This window comes from Sinohyriopsis cumingii, chromosome 14 (genome assembly GCF_028554795.1).
Source record: "Sinohyriopsis cumingii isolate HCF-2022 chromosome 14, ASM2855479v2, whole genome shotgun sequence".
Taxonomy (NCBI): Eukaryota; Metazoa; Mollusca; class Bivalvia; order Unionida; family Unionidae; genus Sinohyriopsis; species Sinohyriopsis cumingii.
This window is the reverse complement of record NC_142974.1, coordinates 1639466-1655363: the sequence shown is the minus strand read 5'-3', so window position 1 is coordinate 1655363 and position 15898 is coordinate 1639466. Positions and strand designations below refer to the sequence as shown.

At 34.5% G+C, this 15898-nt stretch overlaps 2 protein-coding genes across 3 annotated transcripts in view; both read right to left on the bottom strand.

Moving 5' to 3' along the window:
• Positions 1 to 473: 473 nt before the first annotated feature.
• LOC149783085 (toll-like receptor 4) lies at positions 474 to 5615 on the bottom strand. Its single transcript, XM_089931299.1, has one exon. It carries the CDS (start codon positions 5613 to 5615, stop codon positions 3288 to 3290), a length of 2328 nt encoding a protein of 775 aa, XP_089787425.1. The 3' UTR covers positions 474 to 3287.
• A 389-nt stretch (positions 5616 to 6004) lies between these two features.
• The window catches only part of LOC149783084 (toll-like receptor 2 type-1), a 30909-nt gene continuing 21015 nt past the window's right edge, over positions 6005 to 15898 (bottom strand). For both annotated transcript variants that reach the window (XM_089931297.1, XM_089931298.1), the window contains 2 exons: positions 6434 to 6567; positions 6005 to 6141 (listed from right to left, as the gene is read on the bottom strand). In XM_089931297.1, coding sequence (XP_089787423.1) covers positions 6552 to 6567 — 16 coding nt within the window. In that variant the 3' untranslated portion in view covers positions 6005 to 6141; positions 6434 to 6551. The remainder of the gene's footprint in view (positions 6142 to 6433; positions 6568 to 15898) is intronic.

The window sequence follows — 15898 nt, the reverse complement described above, 5'->3', positions numbered from 1 at the left end:
TTAAAGCTACGTTAAAAATCAAAATCACATCACATCACATCACACCAAGTATAGAACGGTGCACTACCCGTAACTGGAAATTTGTTGTGAGCATGCGCTTTGGAGCTAAAGGAGGTAAGTTTAGGCGCTACGATCAGTAACTCCGTTGCAACCATGAAACCCCCTTATTCGCTTTCACTTGCCATTGTAACATACAATGGCAAAGCTCATAACGGTTGACTGAGCCAGAGCTGAGACGCAAATCTCTACCAAGCCGTTAAGCCTCCTTTAATTCATTGAAAATAGCACACAATGTACCAGTCCAACTACCTAAAGGATAAGGTGATTTTGCCCACTAACTCCAACCATGAACCACGGTCATGTTTTAAACTGTGAAGGATAATCACACAGATGGCAATGTCATTAAATAGGTGAGGTTGCACAGTGGTAGCATCATAGTCTATACGTATATGGGTCATGTTTCACCCTTGATTGTAATTGAAGATATCTATAGGATAGTATATATTTGTTGGTGATGTCACACACCATTCATTTTAGTTGTTTATGTAACTTCTCTATCTTAAACCCTCGATCTGGCTGTTATCATTAAAATCTGCACTGCAGTTGTACTATTATCAGATTTACACTCCAGTCAATTCAATTTATATTTAAAGTAAGAAAGACACTCCTTAAATGTACCTTGTAAACTGCTCAGTGTTTATTGTAGCTAATGGCACTTGCATTTCATGGTATTATGAACAGAAATAATTTCATCTGAATCAGCTTTATTTACAATCTGATTATTAACGCAACATAAAATGACATCTGATTTGCCCACATTAATTATGCATTAATCTTTCTTTGTTGTTGCACCGCCAACAAACAGATTACAATACGCTTTCGTTTTTGTTCTGTACAAAGAAGAATATACGGTTCAATCTTGATATTCAACAGGGTGCTGATACAAGCTGTTACTACCAGTTCAAACATAACACCGGAACTACTCAGTCAAACGAAATGCAACACCAGTGTTCAGTAACAAGTAACAATAACAATTTTACTTGAAAAGTACTCACATTTTAAACACTGTTAAACTTGGAACGTCTGACTGACGTTTCGGACTTGATACTACTGCCTTTCAGTGCGTGAATGAATACTTTTGCAGTTTTTAAATGTGAAAAGCCAGGGAAGACTCCCCAAGAGTTCGATTGTTGGTTGGATTGTGGAAAAAATCCAAAAGATAATTATGAATATGTAAATTGTTGTTAAACAAGAAGGGTATTTTATTCGATAATGAAGTTTAATAATTGAATAGGAATTAAGAATGCAACAAAATGTACAGTACTTGTCTACTTATTATTATTTGCATAAATGAAATATGGATTTTATTAAATAACGTGTCAGCTTGATATGACATTTACACAACAAGTATTGACACGTGTGTATAAATTTTATAGACATTCTCTTAGCACTGGGTCTAATTTTAACAAACCGATTGAACACAAAGCGTAACTTGGGTCTGCAACCACATGGTTAAGTTGCCAAGCAACGCTAAAATAATATAATAGATTAAGAAATAAAGAGATTATTCATCTCTTCTATAAAGGTTGTATATTGCTTTCTTTTCGAAGTCTTCGGTATGCTAAAAAGTATAATTAAAGAATCCACTTAGACAACCCAAACAGTAATTGTATCTTCTACATTAATGTTGAACTCTTATAATAATAATAATAATAATAATAATAATAATAATAATAATTATTATTATTATTATTTTATTATTATTATTATTATTATTATTATTATTATTATTGATACAATGCTTGTAACTTATTGGGTTGACATAATTACAATTTTGGAATTCTCACTATGTTTCTTCAAAAAGTCATGCTATTTCTTTCTATCTTTAAAATCTGCTTCATACACCAGATAGACAGACAAGCGAAATGGCTTTCTATTTTCACAAATTGTCAACATATCTCTCCCCTCGTAATTCGCTCTGTGACAAGTTATAGTTATAACTATCTACTCGGAATCGAGAATTTCGTGATTCGGTTAAGTTTGAGTGTTGTCGTTAATCTGAATGCAACTACGGAACAAGACTCGAAAGTGATAGTCTATCTTTTCCTAACTGATGGACCCATCGATATCCATACAATCAAAATACAGAATTAAAGATGGCAAGTTCTGAGGAATATTTGGCCCCAAACATAGGGTGTAATTGTTTATTCAAATTATAGGTTGTTATAAAGAAATTCACGTGTCGTTACTCATTAAATTGCCAATGAATTGCTTGTTGTAATGATAGTATGCAATACGAGGCATATAATTGCCACGTTACTCATTAAATTGCCAATGAATTGCTTCTTGCAATGATAGTATGCAATACGAGGTATATAATTGCCACGTTACTCATTAAATTGCCAATGAATTGCTTCTTGCAATGATAGTATGCAATACGAGGTATTTAATTGCCACGTTACTCATTAAATTGCCAATGAATTGCTTCTTGTAATGATAGTATGCAATACGAGGCATATAATTGCCACGTTACTCATTAAATTGCCAATGAATTGCTTCTTGTAATGATAGTATGCAATACGAGGTATATAATTGCCACGTTACTCATTAAATTGCCAATGAATTGCTTCTTGCAATGATAGTATGCAATACGAGGTATTTAATTGCCACGTTACTCATTAAATTGCCAATGAATTGCTTCTTGTAATGATAGTATGCAATACGAGGCATATAATTGCCACGTTACTCATTAAATTGCCAATGAATTGCTTCTTGTAATGATAGTATGCAATACGAGGTATATAATTGCCACGTTACTCATTAAATTGCCAATGAATTGCTTGTTGGAATGATAGTATGCAATACGAGGTATATAATTGCCACAGTGAATTGAATAACCCTACCATAAAAATAAATAAGGTCCTATTCATGTTAACATAATGACTAATCCTCAATAGTATTGTTTCAAATAATATGATTTAAAACATGCATGCGTTGTATCTACGGTAAGAGACTACACAATAAAAAACTAAATCCATGAATGTAAGACGGAGGGAATTAGAGCAGACCCATAGGAAAGAAACTTCATCACAAAGAGGTTGAAAGACTAACATAGGTTTCTTATGAAGAACTATTATTCATCGATAAGTCTACAAAGTAATATAAGATACGAACAATTTAAAGACTGCAAATGCGTTCATGCATGATAATGACTGATGCTAAATTTATGTTATACCCGAAGTGAATCATTCGAATATAGATTTTAAAACTTATGTGCAATACTTATATTACCCATCCTCCCGTTTAGCAACTGCAGCAAAGTCTAACACTTGTCTAGCAATCACGTCCCAATCTGGAGTGATCTCAATGTCGTTCTCTTTTCTTGTCCATGTTGCTGTTATGTGAGTTTTTATTTTTCTCAAGAAAGAAGGAAGCTTTCGTTTCAATACGGTACTTTCCACTAAGTATATTGTAGGTTTTCGTTGAAGATCTGCCTGATTCAATTCAAATCGACACCAATCACTCTCAATAAAATCTAACGTAACTAAAAAGATTATAACATCACTCCGAGAAAAACATTCTTCGATTTCTGAAAAAATAAATTTCCCTGGCCTAAAAATATTTTCTCCCATAGCCAATACTTCCTTTTCTCCGAAATGTGTCTCCAATGCCCTCGTAATCCTCGGACAGAAGTACGTTTTGGCAATATCATTATCACCTGAACAAAATGATAGGAAAGCAGGATATCTTTTATTCTTGAGGTCGACCATTTCGTTATCGCATTTCACGTAGCCATTCACATATTTTGTTCGTTCTTTGCGCCGTTTTTCTCTCCTTCGTGTATATTGACTAACCAGTACAATGCAAAGAATAAACAAACCTCCAATGATGCATAGAACAATAATAAATGGCAGTTTCATTTGAAGATTACAATAATTATCCAAACTGCGAATATTGTCTTTGTCTATTTCTTTAATGTAGAACTCCTGTCCACATTTATATGTGCTTCTGCCTTTAAAATGTATTTTTGACTCCGTCAGCCATGACAAAAATAAAATATGTTCACAAGAACAAACGAATTTGTTTCCTTGAAGGTTTACAAGAAGATCTCGGTAGAGGGGAGCGGTGTTGGTATATGTTGCATTTAAGCTGTACGAATAGTTCATAGATGAAGCATTGCTCGGTATGGAAATATGCAACCTACCCGAGTTAATTGTGTCAAGATCATGTGTCACGGTGGAGCTTATTAGTACAGGACCATTTTCACTTAGATCTAGTACCCTCAAGTTCAACAAATTTCTGACATCACCGTCGAAATGCACAATTCTATTTCCTTGAAGATTTAGCTCTTTCAGATTTCGAAGAGAAACAAATAATTTCCTTGGCAAAAAACTTAAGCCATTCCAGGATACATCAAGAATCTCGAGAGCTTCATTGTTTGAAAACATTTCTTCAAAATCAGGAAAGTGCTGCATAGCGCTTAAGTTGTTACGTTCTAAACGTAATATCTTTATATTCGGGAAAGCGTTCAATATTTTCGGTGAAATGTATTCCAATGAATTTTGTGCGACAATCAAAGATTTTAAATGCAAAAATATTAGATTCGTACTACAATTTAGCCATCTAATATTTGAATTACTGATATCAATAAATTCTAGTAATATAGATCCACAAGGAATATTTAAATAGCCATCTCTTATTTGCATATGGGACTGATAAAAGACGATGTCATGGGCATAAACATATCGTAAAGACCCCATCAACTTCCAACATCCCTTTGGGTTATAAAGACTAAAGTTGGGAGGACTGAATGGAAAAAAGAATGCTGGTATAGATGAATACGAAATATCTAATTCCCGTAAATTTGGAAACCATTCAAGGTTCACATGGCGCGGTATCCAATCCAATGAAGTTCGTGTTACATTCAAGACTTGAATAGATGAGTAAATATAACTGCTATCGAAAGCACCTATTTTTGTACCACTAACGTTTAGAACTTCAAGACTTTTTGTTCTGATTGACTCAGAAAATTCAGGTCCAAGAACTACTGGTTCATCTTTGTTAAGTTGAATACGACTTATGTCCAAATATTTTAACTTTGGCATTGCATTTCGGAGCGCCCAAATTAAATCATCTAAACGTAGATATGGATTGTCACTCAAATCTAAAGTTGCAATGCCTGGAGTATTTAGGAATACGCCAGATTCTAACGAATCAATCAAAAAATGTATTCTAAGAACCTTCAAGTTATCCAGGCCATGTAGAGAATTATTCGACACGCGTGAACCTCCAATCGTGCTAGCTTTTATGGTCAGTTCCAATACCTGACTCCAGCCGCTATCTTCAAACGACATTCGGCTGAAAAAGTCTCGTCCGGCTACCTTTTGCAATTCCACGATGCTAGAGTTTAAGGGAAGGACAATGGGAAGCAATGAGCTATCATTTTCGGCGTTGACTCCGTCAAAGTTACATTTGACAGTGGTGAACAAGCTTCTACTTCCTGTAAAGCATGAACAGGAAATGGAGCATGCAAATGATAGTTTTACTCGATAACCAATACAGCTGAAAAAAAATGCCCATAAAATTATATTCGTATAGTTTTCAATGTGTCCCATCCTTAACAAATTACATGGAAAATTATTTAAAACCTACTGGGAAATGATCATATGCTTAAATCAGTTTATTCCACTGTGGAAGCAGGCTGCCTCTGAACATGTTTATGCTTGATTTGCAAACAGCTCATTGTATAGTCTATGGCATGTTCTAATCTTGTTCTTAAATGCTTTCAAACGTAATTCCAGAAACAAACAATCGGTTGACTTGCCCATTGATTTGTGTTGAAACGTAATTCCCATAAATTAACACTCGGTTGACTTGCCCCTTGATTTGTGTTTAAACGTTATCTCTGAAACAAACACTCTGTTGACTTGCACCTTGATCTGTGTTTAAACAAAATCCCCGAAGAGTACGCTCTGTTGACTTGCCCCTTGGTTTATGCTTAAACAAAATCCGCGAAAGGTACGCTCTGTTGATTTGCCCATTGAGTTGTGTTTAGATCAGATGGTTAACATTTGATATGGATTCAAGTTATGGCAGTGTCTTTGATCACAGTCAATGTTGGACGAGCTGGGATATGTGCACCTAAACAAAAGAAAAGGTAATGCTTTTATCAGCATCCTATGTTTTGACCGGCAATGTATTATATAGACATACACATACACAGTAAAAGGAGAGTGATGGCACTTGATTTACTTAAATGCATAATACAAACTAACAACGAAAAAATAAATTAATGGAAAAGCTAATTAAATTGATATTTCACAATAAAGATAAATGCTAAAAAAATGAATCAGGTATATATTGTATGATAAGTAATTTGTCCTTCAAATAATAAGTCTGAGAGAAATATAAACATGGCAATAAAACCACATACCTGAATTTCAAAGTGTGTTAACTTCTCAAACGGTATTCACTTCATATATCCTCCTAGTTTGGTAGAGCACGCAGTTAAATTCCCTGTTTTCGATTTGTTCTATTTAAATCGTCACGTTCTACTCTGGTGGGTAGCTGTAAATGTAATATGGTTTCAAGCTTTGACTGTCTCTTTCATGACAAAGACCGGCTATCTGAATACCGGAAGGAATATAAAAGTTAATTTGACTCAGTATAGCACAGTATAAATGTTTGTAAAATGATACACGCCAAATCTGTAAAGGGTTCCATCCAGGACAATTTATGTTAGGCTTTACGAGAAAACATTCAAAACAACGCATTTGGAAGAGATCCTTCTCATTTCTTCATATGAGGAGACAGATTGCAAAACTTGGAATCGTTCAAAGGCAGTTTCTTTAACCTGATGTCTTTTGAGGGTAGACATTGGCACAGCTAAGAATGAAGTACTCAGTGATAAAATTAATCTGCAGACAACATCATTTTAATATCTTTGAAATTGGACATCTCTTTGAAATCTTTACCTCATTGTTACGTTGATGTATGCTTTAATTTTGTTATCAATTATAATCCGAATCTGAAAAGAAAGCTTCGTTGACATTTATCGCTTGATTTATCTTATGTTGCAAAAGATCCTTGCCTGCTGATATAGATATCCTTTGAGATGGCTTCATGTATTTACGGCTTCTTCTATGACAGACCTGGATATCTGTATACCTAACAAGGAATAAGTTGATGTATTCTAATGATATCGTATGTCACGATTGGAAGATTTAATATATCATCCATTATTAAAGCTCAAAATATCACCAACTATAGTTATGAATCGATTGAGTTTAACGTCTGCAAAAAATATGGTCCAGTTTGTTCTGCGTACAGACGTACAATTTTTTAAGGAGATAGGCGTACAAACAAACACCCATACAAAGATCCTAGCATGGATGCATCACGGATGCATCAGTTCATGCCGTAAAAAGCAACATGTATCTGTACTCTTGTTTTATTTACCTATCTAATTAATTATATTTAATTACCTATAAATTCGTCCTGGCATAACTACATGAAATGTCTTTGCATCAATGTTTTCACGAGAATGAAACAGTAATGCTCAATAAGGGAATATAGCCCTTATATAAAGAAAGAATGATAAATAAAATAACACAGACCTCTACAATATTCAGTCAGACATAAAGATTGATAGCCACAAAAATCAAAAGTATCTACCTGAAATCGAATTTGTTTTTACGCCTCCAACGATATTCACTGAATAAAGGTACGCGGTACTGATATATGCTTTTAACGTCCTATTCCGCGCAGTACACCTGCATTTCTGTCATATGAAACTTTGTTAAGATCTGACTGGGAAGGTAAAAGTAACAATTGCAGTATTTTCAAAGTAATGACACTCTCTTTAAGGACATACTAATGAAGCATCATTTGGTGTTTTGTAAACGGAAGAAAAGTAAGAAACGCTTATATTTGTAGTATACGTTTCGACTAGCCAAGTTATTTTAGATATTATTGTATCTCAAGGAAGATGCATTATCAATGATGGTCAAAGTGGACAATGCTACGATACCTTTACTGACCTACCTACTACTATCTACCACTGTCCATATGTCTCAATTTTACAAATACAACAAACCTTTGAATGTGATTATCAGCATGCTCTTTATAACCCCCGTACTTAACATTATTCGTCTCTCTTAATCTATCTGCCTGCCTCTAGAGATTCCATTGTACCATTTCTTATTTTGCCCAGTGTTAAGTCTCTTATATATGTCAGCGTCGTGCTGCCCCAGTATTGGATATCACTAAAAACTCTACACTACAGCCGTCATAGAGATATGATGGAAAAATCGTTAAAGCTACATTAAAACTTCAAGTCACACACACACACACACACACACACACACACAAACACACACACTTCTCTAGAATTCAATCTGAATATTTGAAAATAATTTATAGCATTGTGAAATATCAAATAAACTCAAAAGTACTATCTCAATCCCAAACATGTGAAATTCCAAAGAAATTTAAGTATTGAATATGTTGAAGTGCCTGTAGTCTCGAACGTGTTCACGTTCCGATGCCCCTGAATGTGATGATGTCTTAACATAAAGAGGTACAACATACACTTGTTCATAGCATATACTCATAAAGAAAATCTGACAATCAATACAAAGATCATGTACATAGCACATTCGAAATGCAAACTACCAATGGTTGTCAAGTAACCAGGTACATTGTTGTCTTTATAAGATTTCATACTTCTTTGGCACGACCTCTTAGTCTGGAGTACGTTAATTGTATTGAACGCAATATTTGATGTCAGTACTCTTCATAATAAAAATGCGATGACATTATATGGCACGACGAGAAAGGACGATGAAAACGGAAGTAGCGTTAAATGATTTAATATGGCGGATGATCCAAGTGCATAATGGATACAATGGTAATAATTGCACGAGTCTTTGGGGCATTGTGATAAGAAACAAAGAACAGAACCAGTTGTGGTTTTTACGTTATGGAAGAGACAAAGTTTCCGTAGTGCTATAAAACAATTAAATCATTTGGCATCATGTGAGGCGATGTTAAGTCTTACTTAATTTTATATTGATTTTATGACGATTTTGAAAAACAAAAAATAAAAATCACCAAAACAAATCTGTTGATACAGGATAACTGCGCATGTCTGGTTCCGGCAGAGTTATCAGTCTTACATCCGGTGGAGCACTAGGCACAATATCTTCTTCGGAAACGGGCATTTGATAAATATAGCTCCGACGGAGAGAGAGATTTGCGTAGATTGACGGCTTTGTATTAGTGGATTAAGCATAGGTAATTAGGATGGTTGGGGGATGGCCTAATATTAACTAATGCACCTGCATATCATCATATATCATGTATAAACAGGAACTCGCTGTTTCATGCAAATATGCTGGAATGCAGTTATTACAGATCGCTTTGTATCATACAGAATGTGCTGGAATACGGTGATTACAGATCGCTTTGTATCATACAAAATATACGGCATTCGCATACATCGTTTTTTCTTTAATGGTATGTGGAATACGTCATTCTGTAAACATATTGATAGGATTCTAGTCTAGATTCTCGCGATGAGACGCAAAGTTGTAACACCAGCGCGGACAGGTATAGAAAGAATGGATAAAATTTGACTAATGTAATTAGCACTTAGATTTGTTTGACCCAATATGAGGAAATTTGAAACGAAAAACTTTTACCGAAGTAAACGTGATTATTTCAACATGAAAAGAAATTTATTAATGTGCCAATCAAAGTGTCAATGAAAAATACTGACTTACAGAAATTGTTCCTGTCTGGTGACGTTCATACTTCTACAAAAGGGATTACAAAGTAGGTCATCCTTATAAATTTCTCCAAGAATCAGAAGACTTGAACGTGTACAAATTTTAATTTCTACACGAAAATAAAAACAAAACGAGAAGGAAGCCCATGGTTATAGTACATTGCCTAACTTTACACATTTCAGCATATTCTGTATGATACAAAGCGATCTGTAATAACTGCATTGCAGCATATTCTGTATGATACAAAGCGATCTGTAATAACCGCATTCCAGCATATTCTGTATGATTCAAGGCGACCTGTAATAATTGTATTGCAGCATATTCTGTATGATACAAAACGATCTGTAATAACTGCATTCCAGCATATTATGTATGATACAAAGCGATCTGTAATAATTGCATTCCAGAATATTCTGTTTGATATAAAGCGATCTGTAATAACTGCATTGCAGCATATTCTGTATGATACAAAGCGATCTGTAATAACTGCATTGCAGCATATTCTGTATGATACAAAGCGATATGTAATAACCGCATTCCATCATATTCTGTATGATACAAAGCGATCTGTAATAATTGCATTGCAGCATATTCTGTATGATACAAAACGACTTGTAATATCTGCATTCCAGCATATTCTGTTTGATACAAAGCGATCTGTAATAATTGCATTGCAGCATATTCCCTATGATACAAAGCGAACTGTAATAACTGCATTCCAGAATATTCTGTATGATACAAAGCGATCTGTAATAAATGCATTCCTGCATACTCTGTATGATACAAAGCGATCTGTAACAATTGCATTGCAGCATATTCTGTATGATACAAAGCGACATGTAATAACTGCATTGCAGCATATTCCCTATGATACAAAGCAAATTATAATAACTGCATTCCAGCATACTCTGTATGATACAAAGCGATCTGTAATAATTGCATTTCAGCATACTCTGTATGATACAAAGCGATCTGTAATAATTGCATTGCAGCATATTGTGTATGATACAAAGCGATCTGTAATAACTGCATTCCATCATATTCTGTATGATACAAAGCGATCTGTAATAATTGCATTGCAGCATATTGTGTATGATACAAAGCGATCTGTAATAATTGCATTGCAGCATATTCTGTATGATACAAATGAATCTGCAATAACTGCATTCCAGCATATTATGTATGATACAAATCGATCTGTAATAACCGCATTCCAGCATATTCTGTATGATACAATGCGATATGTAAAAATTGCAATGCAGCATATTCTGTATGATACAAAGTGATCTGTAATAACTGGATTGAAGCATATTCTGTATGAAGCAGCTAGTTCCTGTTTATGCAAGCTTTATGATGATATGAAGGTGAAATAGTTAATATGAGACCAAACATCAGCCTAACCGCATGTGCTGTAACGAGTAATATAAAGTAATCAAGCTACGCAACTATCTCACTCCTCACACACACACACACACACACACCGGAGCTATACTTATCAAATGTCTTCCGCTATATGTAAGACAGATAACTCTGCCGGAACTAGACATGCGCAGTTATCCTGTATCAACAGAATTGTTTTGGTGATGTGTATTACATTTTTTTTTAAATCATCACAAATACAATATAAGATTTATGTAAGACGTAACATAGTCTCACATGATACCAACGGAGTTAAATTTTGTGGAGCACTACGGAAACTATAACTCTTATATAATGGAACAATCTCAACTGGTCATATTGCTTTATGCACCAAAGTCATGTGAACTTGATCCGATTCCAACATCACTGCTCCTTGAGTGCTTAGATCCAGTATTGCCTGCACTAACTGATGTTATTAATACCTCTCTGTCATCTAGGGAATTCCCATCATTTTTCAAAACTGCCATTGTAAAGCCTCTGCTGAAGAAACCAACACTAGACCATAACGATTTAAAGAACTACCGCCCAGTTTCTAATCTCCCATTCATTTCAAAAATCTTAGAAAAGGTTGTTCTATCCCAGCTTGTATCTCATCTAAATTCAAGCAGTCTTTTTAGCAATGTACAATCTGCATATCGCCCTTGCCACAGTACTGAAACTACTCTTTAAAAAGTAGTTAATGACATTGTCTCTGCATTGGATAGTGGAAAGATTACAGTCCTCACCCTCCTTGATTTGTCTGCAGCATTTGACACAATAGACCATGATATATTACTTTACCGTTTCCAGAATGTATGTGGCATTCGTGAAACAGCCTTACTGTGGTTCAAGTCCTACTTGGTCAACAGGACACAAATTGTATCTGCAAATGGAATACACTCCAACCCAGTTGATCTATGTTGTAGTGTTCCACAGTGGTCTGTTCTTGGATCTGTTCTCTTCATTTTGTACACTCAGTCGCTCTCAAGTGTCATCGATCATCATGCATTGTCTCATCAATTGTACGCTGATGACACGCAAACATACAAAACTAGCCACCCAACTGAAGTTGATGCTACCATCCAAGGTGTAGAGAGGTGCATTTCTGATGTGAAATCATGGATGACTTGTAACAAGCTGCAGATCAATGATGATAAAACTGAGGCCATTCTGATCACAACACAAATACTTTATCATTCACATCCTTTACCTCAAACAATAAAATATCAGCAACACCAACCTTAAATTCACACAATCAGTACGAAACCTAGGTGTTACTCTGGACAGTACTCTCACATTGCACCAACATGTGATGAACATATGCAAGGCTTCATATCTTGAGCTGAGACGCGTCAGCACAATTCGCAAATATCTTTCCGTTGATGCCACTAAAACACTTGTGTGTTCATTAGTACTTTCAAGACTGGACTATTGTAACTCAGTTCTGTCTGGTTCATCTCAATATCTACTCAACAAACTTCAAAATGTTCAAAACACAGCTGCTCGGATCATACTTAGAGTACCACGATTAGAGCACACCTCCCCGCTGCTCTGTACCCTACACTGGCTATCAATTCGATGCAGAATGAAACACAAAATGTTTTCTCTGTGCTACATTTCAGTGTTGGACTCAAATCCAACATACCTATCTGACCTCACACATGTGTACACACCAGCAAGATACTTACGCTCCGCTTCTGACAATCGTATACTCATTATTCCAAGTATGAAAACAAAGTCGTATGTATAACGTTATTTTGCATACCAGGGCCCAGCAACGTGGAATGAATTGCCCACTGAACTTACACACAAAGACACAGCGATCACATTCAAGAGGGCTCTCATGACTCACTTATTTCGACAGCAAGAGCAAACTTAAAGACCTAATAATGTTTCCTACCTGAAATATTCTCAGCATGTTTTTTATTTTTAAAAATTATTTTCTAATTTCCTGTTGTTTGTTTTTGTAATACTATTATTATGTTTCTTATCTTATTGGTGTTGTCTAAAGTTGTAAAGCGCTTAGAGCTGCTAAACATTAGGCGCTATACAAAGTAATCATTATTATTATTATTATTATTATTGTTTATTATCACAATGCCCAAAAGACTTGTGCAATTGTTACCATTGTTACCATTGTATCAGTTATGCATTTTTATCGTCCGCGATATAAAATCATTTAACGTTACTTCCATTTTCATTGTCCTTTCTCGGCGTGCCATATAATGAAAGAAACCTAAAGAGATCATAGCAAATATGGCGTTCAAGGCAATTAAAATACTCCAAACTGAAAAGTCGTGACCAATATGCATGAAATCTTATAACGACAACAATGTACCTGGTTACCTGACTCCCATTTGTAGTCTGAATTTCGAATGTGCTATGAATATGCCAGCTTTGTATTGGTTGTTGGATGTTCGTTATAAACAAGTGTATTTTGTACATGATTATATAAAGGACATTGGAACATTAGCACGTTCGAGACTACAGGCAGGCACATCAACATACTCAATATTGAAAATGATTTGGAATACCATTGGAATTTTATACGTTTGGACTTTTGGACTTATGATAGAACCTTTGGGTTTATTTGGTATTTAATTTCCAATACTGTCAATTCTTTCTAAACTATGACATTGAATATATATATATATATATATATATATATATATATATATATATATATATATATATATATATATATATATATATATATATGGGTGGGTCTGTACTTTGCATTTTTAACAAAACTTTAACGATTTTTGAGTTATACCTCTATGATGTCTACGGTGTGGTAGTGTTTACTAATGTCTAACTCTGGGGCACAACGCCGCAGACATATGTAAGAAAATATCACAAAAATATGAGACCTAAGACTATGTAGGAAATGGTAAAATGGAATCTAGAGAGGCCGGCATAAATATTAACCGTACAAAAGAGAGATAAATAACTATGACCACGAATAGTGGTAAATACCGGGGTCATAACAGCATGCTGATAATCACATTCAAATGTTCGTTATATTGGCAATATATATATATATATATATATATATATATATATATATATATATATATATATATATATATATATACCGTGGTAGACAGTGATAGGTAGGTCAGAGGAGGTATATTAACATGTTCAGTTTGAACATCACTGATAATGTCACTTCCTTGACATACAATATCTGAAATAACTTGTCGAGACCTGTACATGAAATATAATCGTACTTTCTTTTCTTCCGTGTAAAGAATGAGTCATTATTTTGTCCTTAATGAGAGTGTCATTACTTTGAAACTACATCAATTGTTACAGTTACCTTCCGGATCAGATCGTAACACTTTTCATATCACAGAAAGACAGATGTACGGCGAGGAGTAGGAAGTTAAAAGCACATATCTACGATGGCCTATAGCAGCGGCGTGCATGTACAAATCTCTTTTACTTTAATATTTTGATCTGTCACGTACACTTTTGAGCAAAATGTGTACGTGAACAAATCTCTCTTACAGTAATATATAGACCCGTCACGTATAAAATGTGTACAAGTACAAATTCATGTCACTCTGATGTTGTATTTTGGCGGCCTCTATCAGCCATCGTAACATGCAATGGCAAAGCTCATAACGCTTGACTGAGCCATAGCTGATATGCAAATTTCTACCAAGCCTTTAAGCCTTCTTTAATTCATTGAAAATGCACACAATGTACCAGTCCAACTACCTGAAGGATGAGGTGATTTTGCCCACTAACTCCAAGCATGAATCTCTGTCCTGTTTTAAACTGTGAAGGATAATCACACAGATGGCAATGTCATTAAATAGGTGAGGTTGCACAGTGGTAGTATCATAGTCTATACGTATATGGGTCATGTTTCACCTTTGAGTGGAATTTAAGCTCTCTATAGGATAGTATATCTTTGTTGGTAACGTCACGCAACATTCATTTTTAGTTGTTTGTGTAACTTCTCTATCTTAAACCCTCAGTCTGTCTGTTATCATTAAAATCTGCAGTTGAACTATTATCAGATTTACTCTCCAGTCAATTCAATTTATATTTAAAGTAAGAAAGACACTCCTGAAATTTACCTTGCAAACTGCTTAGTGTTTCCAAAAGGTAATTATGAATATTTAATTGTTGTTAAAGAAGAAGGTTATTTTATTCGATAATGAAGTTTAACAACTGAATAGGAATTAAGAATGCAACAAAATGTACACTACTTGTGTGTTTATTATTATTTGCATAAATGAAATATGGATTTTATTAAATAACGTTTCAGTTTGATTTGAAATTTACAGAACAACTATTGACACGTGTGTATACATTTTATAGACATTCTCTTAGCACTGGGTGTAATTTTGACAAACCGATTGAACACTCAGCGTAACCTGGCTCTGCAGCCACATGGTTAGATTGCCATGTAATGCTAGAAGAATATAATAGATTAAGAAATAAAGAGAATAATCATCTCTTCTGTAAAGGTTGTATATTGCTTTCTTTCCGAAGTCTTAGGTATACTAAAAAGTATAATTATAGAATCCACTTAAACAACGCAAACAGATATTGTATCTGCTACATTAATGTTGAACGGTTATAATAATAATAATAATAATAATAATTATTATTATTACTATTATTATCATTATTATTATTATTATAATACTTATAACTTATTAGGTTGACATAATTACAATTCTGGAATTCTCACTATA